This window comes from Aegilops tauschii, chromosome 2 (genome assembly GCF_002575655.3).
Source record: "Aegilops tauschii subsp. strangulata cultivar AL8/78 chromosome 2, Aet v6.0, whole genome shotgun sequence".
Lineage (NCBI taxonomy): Eukaryota > Viridiplantae > Streptophyta > Magnoliopsida > Poales > Poaceae > Aegilops > Aegilops tauschii.
In genome coordinates, this window is record NC_053036.3 from 143,649,022 (window position 1) to 143,656,490 (window position 7,469).

Here is a 7,469-nt window from a genome sequence, read left to right on the forward strand (position 1 = left end):
AACTCCCATGTTGTGATAAGTGGTGCACAGAAGGTGGGAGTGACCTTTGCTGGGGTACTTATTATGATCGATAAAAGAAAGTTTATGAATAAGTAACTCTTTCTTTTTTAAATAGCCGGCGGGGGTACTTACTTTTCTGGCTATCGTATGAACAATGTCGTCCGTTTTTCTTTTTTGAGTTTTTATGGATCTCTTCAACAAAGTGGGGAAGTATGAAATTATATTCACGAATGAGCCGTTGCGCGTTCGCACATCCATTTTCTTGCTTGATTTTATACGATTTTCTTAACCAGAAGTTGGTTCTCTGCATGGAAGTCTATTCCAATAAGCTTTCCACCAAAAAACGGAATGCAGGGAATGACCTTAAGCTTTCATACCCAAGAGAAATGAAGACCACCTTCCTCGTAAATGGCTGGCAAACCTCGCTGTATACTTCCTTCATCCTAATCGTCAGAGTGAACAGAAGACCCCATGTCAAAGTATTAGAACAGATGCTCCTCATCAACAGTGAGAGTTCGTGGTGTGCGTTCTCGGACCAAAGAAACCAAACAAGCATACCTTTCCTTTAATGGAGTATCTTGGGTATGGTACTCCCTCTTATTAGCTCGATGTTCAATCAACATTATGAGAAAACTCGGATGAGTTGGAAACTTGTCTCTTTCTCCTTGGACGAAAGGATAAGCTTCCTACCTTCTGGAAATATCCCTCGGCTAGATAGAATGGATATCCATTTGTTTTTTCTAGAAATAACCCTCCCTCCTAATGGGGCTATTAGAGAAGCAGCTTTGTTCCTTGACTTCCTTGCTTTTGATTTTGGAAGGGCTTCGTTCTGATACCGGCTTTCTTAGTTACGAGCTAACTTTCATTGACTTCATCCTTAGTGTAGTCTCGGTAAATACTTTAAGACAAAGTTCCTTAGCGTAGTCTATATCCGCACCCGACGTGCCTCCGTACCGACACCATACTCTTTGTAGATGGATAAGTTTTTCTGTAACCTTAGCTTTTCTCCTTCTCCGAACTGATTTTCCAGTTCTTAGTATTACTTAAAACAACAACTCTGTAATGTCATAAACTTAACCGAGCTGAGGCTTTCATACTTTTTCCCATCAAGCCTAATGGGCTTTCGTCCCTTAGCCTATAAGCGGTGGCTTGGCTTCGCTATCGCTAAGTGTTTTAAGTCTTTGAGCAGTCAAATGAGCTAAGCTCCTGAGAATGAAATGCATGTTCTGCTAAGCCCAAAATCTAATGTGCTTAACTTGGAAGTAGGCCACTCTTTCACTGTGAGGATCTTCTTTTAGTCCGTAGCCACCCTTTTGCCTACTAATGACATGATCCGGGTATTCTATCTGTGGTTGAGAAAATGAACATTTATTCAACTTCACAGATAGACTGGATTAGAAGGATCCGTTATCTGAAAATTAAAATTCATTTCATGTTTTAAATATTCACTTGTTGCATACCATATCTTAACAGATTAGCGTAATTTTTCTATCGCATGTACAGTGATTTCGCTGAATTCACCAGATAAGCCGATTCGGACCATACACCCAGCCCAAATCCAAAGCCCAGTTAATGCTAAAGCTAGCCCATACGACGGCGGGTCGGGGCGGGTGGCACCAAACTGGCCATTCCTTCCCGAAACCGTTCCCTCTATAAACCCCGCGCTCTGCTCCACGGCTCGTTCGTCGCGGGTTCAAAATTCCGGTCCCCACCGCATCCTACCTACCGCAAACCCCAGCACCCAAGGCTACCCAGAATCACCACCGCCTCCTCTCCTCCTGACCCCGCCATGAGCGCATCCGCCACCGGCCAGCCGCCGGTCGACGCTGGCGGCGGCCGCCTCGGGTTGGGCAGGGAGCTGGGGCACCCGCCGAGGGACGGCGTCTCCAACCTCCGCTTCTCGAAGCACAGCAACCGCCTCCTCGTCTCCTCATGGGAGAAGGTTAGTTCACAAGCCTCGCGCGCCTCCCACTTCTCCGAGGAAACGAAACCCTAGCGGCTCGGTTTGATCCGTTGGGTTCTGTGCCTGCGCGGGCTTGGCTGCGCGTGCGCGTGCGCGTTCGCTCCTTCCAGGCGGTGCGACTCCTGGACGTCGATGCCACCAACGCGCTGGTGGGCGCGTTCCCGCACATGACGCCCGTGCTGGACTGCTGCTTCCACGATAACGACTCCTCGGCGTTCAGCGCCTCCAGTGACCACGTCGTGCGGAGGTGAGGTGATAGGGGTCACCTATTCATCTTCCCGCCCCGTTTGATTGCTATTTTGCTTAGCGATTCTGAATGAATGGTTGGGGACGCGGTACAGTTTCGCAGCATAGCCCCGAAAAGAGGCGGAGCGTGTGATGTTAAAATGGGTCGGTAGGAAGTAGGGTCGGACATGATTTTAGTGGATCTCGGACCCAAATGCAAGCAGCATAGGCAATAGCATATTTATTCAGCACGGTTAACTGAATTTAAATTTCTGTTCGGCCAGATCTGTATGTTTCGGATCCAAATGTTCGTACAAATCGAAGCTCAATTGTTGACCTGTATGTTTCGGATCTGTTTTGTTGTGCTATATATAATGCAGGCTGTCCTTTAGTGCCGAAAGTAGTTATCGCTTGGGAACCCATGATGGTCCAGTTCGCTGTGTGGAGTACTCCGATACTACAGGTACTTGCTTAATTACTTTTGCCTGTTCCCTTTTGCTGAACAGTGCTATTGTGTTGTCAAACTTCAGTTTCTGAAGAACATTGCTAATTTATCATCAAAACCATGTTTCGTGTTGCTAGAGAAGGGTTAATTAAGTTAAGAACATTGTCAATCTGACCCCCAAACTGTAATAGTTCAATGAATCGCTATGCTAGGTGAGTTCATGCTTTATTTCTTCCTGCTGTTGGTGTAGGACTATCATAATAAGCTTCATATAATATACAGCCGTCTTCTGTTACCGTGCAACAATAATGATTTTTGGGTATATTTTACTTATGTTTTAAGATAGAGTATTTGATAAATATCCACTCCATGAACCTGCTTATGATATCCATCTTCTGTTTTTATGCTTAGTTCTCTGTATTATTCATCTGCCATCATTCAATAGTTGTTCCTAAATCCCAATATGAGAAACTGAAAGAGCCTAGATGATATCTGTTGAATGAATACTAGATAATCTAGGAAGATAGCTACCTGGTGGGTCTGGTCTTTATCAATAGACATGCAATGCTGATGAAGACTATAGTAGACAGTGGTGAAATATGGCCTTAAGTATTCAGAAGTTGTAATGTGGGCAGTTATCGTTTGAAGTTTACCACGTTTGTCCTTTGTTGTGTCAAATATATATTCAGTTTACAAGTCCTACATCTGTAGAAACATCCAAATCATGTGATCTCTACATTTATGCGACTAGCATTTACAGTATTATTGCCTCTGACCCAAAATACTTGTAGTAGATAACCTGATGTCTTATACTATTGTCATCTGGTAGTGAGCTCATGTGGATTACTAGATGAGAGTCTTAACCGAATAGGTAGGTGAAAATTTCACCCTACCAGACAGCCTAGAGACTTACAGTACGCATGACAAATTAAGAAAATCAAGCATATTGGTTACAGTATCTCACGTACAATGGCTCTAGCATTTCCTGCACAACTATAATTCATTAATAAACAGATAACTTTTCACTCTTAATAATAACCTTAACCATCATATGCTTGTGTCCTGTCTTATGCCAGGTCAAGTAATCACTGGAAGCTGGGATAGGACTATAAAGTGTTGGGATCAAAGAGGTGCGACTGGGCTTATTGGGACACACACCCAACCTGAACGTGTATACGCACTTTCATTAGCAGGACATAAGTTGGTTGTTGCAACAGCAGGAGAGCATGTGAATGTTTATGATTTGCGCAATATGTCTGAGCCTCAGCAAAGGAAGTCTTATCTGAATTCTCAAACACGCTGTGTTGAGTGTTATCCAAATAAAACTGGTAAGACGTTCTTATGATAATTCTGCGAATATGCATTGATCAATATTTCTGCTAAATAACACTGGCATGAATTGAACCTTATTTTTGTTGATTTGTGTAACATACAAAAGATGTACTAAGTTGGAATAGAATTTACCTTTCTTGTTTGGCATGAACCCTTCTTGTTCATTTGGAGAGGCGCCATGAGAACTGTTATCTTGAATCTTATAAAAATTGGTACATGATTAACTTCCTTGTGTTAATGCATGGTCAATAGATAAATATCTTGAAATTTCATGGAACCATATATCATTTTGTGTGTACAAGTGGATGGATAGGTTGTTTGAGATTCATGCAACAATGCCGTTATCAGTTTTTGTATAGATTATCATTTGGCTCCATTACTACTTAATCTACTTGATGCTTGACAAGTATGGTCATTTTGTCCTATGGTTATAGAATTTCCTATTCGGTTTTTAACTTTCACCAGTTCAAGGGTGTGGATGATTTATGATCTTTGATTCAACTATTGAAGGTGCAATAACAGGTCAACTCGTTGGGAAAGTTTGAACTTCTCTATTTCGTCAGCATACATGAATTTGATGAAAGCATGACTTTGTACTGTTTCCTTAATTATCGTTAAGATTTAGCTTCTCGGTGTCTCTTCCAGGATATGATTTTCCAGCAGTAGAGCTTAGAAAACAAGTCTATCTCATAATGAAAGATTCACAGCGAAGCCTGAATTTCAGATATCCCTCCAGTCTCATACTATAATGCTAACGCCTTCCGTCACTATCTATATTGATTCAGAATGAGATATTTTTAACTGATCTCAATTGGTTTCGTCATTTGTTCTAGTGCTCCAGCGCTGTGTTGACTATGGACGCCTTCTATTTCTGTGTAGTACTCTTGGGTTAATGGTTGATCCACATTGACGGTGTCTTCAGTTCTGTGTTGCATCTGACTATGTTTTTTATTTTTGTTTTGGACCTTCTCTTGCCTGACATTCTAATTCCGTTGGCAGGATAATATTAATGGTTATAAATAGTAATCAACATTAGTGATATATTTTCAGTTTTTTCTAGGGCTCTAGCCTTGTAGTATAAGTTTAGTCCTACACTTGAACATACTACCCATGGGCAATGGGTGGTGTTGAAGTCACAACATAGCATAATCAATACTTTTCTTGCAAAGGGAAGTTCGATATATTTTTGAGTTTGAATATTCATCCGCAAACTAGCTGTAACTATCATCGTCTTGAACTCTAGTCTCTAGTGCATATTTCTCATTTTATTTCTTAGGCCTCTTTACATTCAGCAAAGTGTCCTTTAATTTAATCTCTATTTTTGACCTGTATGTAGGATTTGCTTTGGGTAGTACAGACGGACGAGTTGCAATGGACTTCTTTGACCAATCTGAGTCTAGTCTCGAAAAGAGGTATATACTGTGTTGCAAAAGGATGACACCTTTTCTAAATAGCTACTCCCTCCGTTCCGAATTACTTGTCTTGGATTTGTCTAGATACAGATGTATTTAGACTCATTTTAGTGCTAGATACATCCGTATTTAAACAAATCTAAGACAAGTAATTCGGAACGGAGGGAGTAGTTTATTAAAGATAAGGGCATTGACATTGCTCTCAATTGGCTTCTTATTCTACATAAGGTCACTTGTGTTCCACCTTTATACCTTCTTTTAGGGCATTGTTCATTGTTTTTGATATGAGCGGTTCCACCTTTTTATACCTAGCCTTATGGTTTTTCATTGCCTGTTTATTTTCGTCAGGTATTCTTTCAAGTGCCATCGATTGACCGAGGACAGAGGGAGGGTTGCATATCCTGTTAATGCAATTGCATTCCACTCAGAGTACGATGTCCCTCATCTCTCTCGCACTCACACCGTCATCAACTTTCAGTTCCTTTAATAGCCTAATCTAACGTACGCAGACATGGAACGTTCGCCACGGGCGGATGTGATGGATTTGTGTACACTTGGGATGGAGAAAAGAAAAAGAGATTGTTTCAGGTTTTTCTTGCCCCGCGATTTATCTGTCAAACAAACTAGTCCTAATTCTGTGTCAGGAATTCAGACCTCGGGATATCTGAATTTCTTTTTTCTGTTCCGGTTGCAGTCCCCCAGGTACCCAACTAGCATTGCTGCTCTGTCTTTCAGCAAGGATAACAATCTGCTCGCCGTTGCATCCAGTTACACTTACGAAAGTGGAAAAATAGAGTAAGACCAAAAAAATTCTATACCCTAGGAACATTCCCCTATCATGCAAGATAAAACCGCTGAACCGTCAATTTAACCGCCGCTTTTGCACTTTACAGGAATGAACCTGCTACTAAGATCTTTATCCGCGATGTCAACGAAGTGGAAGTAAAGCCGAGGCACTGATGAGTGAGGTGCGCTTTCTTCGACAGGTTGCTTGTTCCCGCTTTAGTTCAGACGCTCACTGGAGTATGAGACATACACACTTAGTTTTAGCTGAAACTGTGGATTCGTTCTAAATACTTAATACAAACCTGGGGTTTTACAGTAGTACGTACAGTTTTACGATCACTTGATGGTATAGTGGCGGTCCAATTGTAGTATTGTACAGACATTCCAAAGATAGCTCCCATTTGCACCGAAAGTTGTAATCTCTCGAACAAAGTTGTAAATCCGTCGTCAACTGGTTTCACCCTGGCATGAATGTTGACTCCAATCCAATCATGTGTAGTTTGCTCTCTCAAGAGCTGAAGAAATCAGCTCATTTATGACAGAACCCACTGGATCGAACACACTGGCACTATATTATTAGTAGTACTCCCTCCGTTCACTTTTATAAGTCATTTCAGACAACTGAAATTGAGTTGTTTTGCACGCTGTCTGAAAGTGTCTACAACGCCTTATAAAAGTGAACAGAGGGAGTATTATCATTCCAACAACATAAGTAGACAGCGACTGGTGGGGATTATTCTCCGCGGAGACGATTAGGGGAGCACCGCGCGGATCTGCTCCCCAACCGAGCGCACTTAAGCGTCCGTAATCGAGCATGTGGGACGATCGATCGACGCTAAGCTAAACTAAAGTAGGAGACCACAGGCAGCTCATGCTGCATCTCATTTTCTAACGAGAGAACGCCAGTGCATGTACATTGTACCAGTGGTAGTAGTATAATTCTGCGTTCTGCGCTGATCCTACAGGCCACATCCGCACGTCGAGAGTTGAGTGGCACAGCTGCAGCCGATCTGCTTCCTTTGTTTTTGTTGTGTGGTGTAATACACTGGGGCGCCTGTATTATTGCCCGAGGCCGTGGGGATCACCGATCAGCGATATACATATACTGGAGCGCAACTAAGCGAGAGCTGAATCATTGGGCCTCGATCGGGCGCCATTACTGTCGCTGCGCTGCACAAACAAGCACGTCACCGCACGTACGGGGTAGCAGTACCTACTGTCTGTTTGTTTTGCCCACACGTTGCTTCACGATTCTTGTCAAACTGGCCAAGTGCCTTGTCCGTGGATTAACCTGGCGGCGACGTAT

General features: G+C 42.6%; 1 protein-coding gene across 1 annotated transcript; it reads left to right on the plus strand.

Moving 5' to 3' along the window:
• Positions 1–1,699: 1,699 nt before the first annotated feature.
• LOC109777511 (mitotic checkpoint protein BUB3.1) lies at positions 1,700–6,631 on the plus strand. Its single transcript, XM_020336134.3, has 9 exons — positions 1,700–1,942; positions 2,074–2,210; positions 2,569–2,651; positions 3,710–3,961; positions 5,302–5,377; positions 5,726–5,806; positions 5,887–5,965; positions 6,072–6,172; positions 6,271–6,631. Exons 1-9 carry the CDS (start codon positions 1,790–1,792, stop codon positions 6,335–6,337), a joined length of 1,029 nt encoding a protein of 342 aa, XP_020191723.1. The 5' UTR covers positions 1,700–1,789; the 3' UTR covers positions 6,338–6,631.
• The last annotated feature ends 838 nt before the right edge of the window (positions 6,632–7,469 follow it).

Bases quoted from the DNA above. Each gene is read 5' to 3' on its own strand.
- LOC109777511 (XM_020336134.3), top strand. From the start codon at position 1,790: ATGAGCGCATCCGCCACCGGCCAGCCGCCGGTCGACGCTGGCGGCGGC. The intron at 2,211-2,568 runs GTGAGGTGATAG...TATATAATGCAG, and splicing joins AGTGACCACGTCGTGCGGAG to GCTGTCCTTTAGTGCCGAAA. The intron at 5,807-5,886 runs GTACGATGTCCC...TAACGTACGCAG, and splicing joins GCAATTGCATTCCACTCAGA to ACATGGAACGTTCGCCACGG.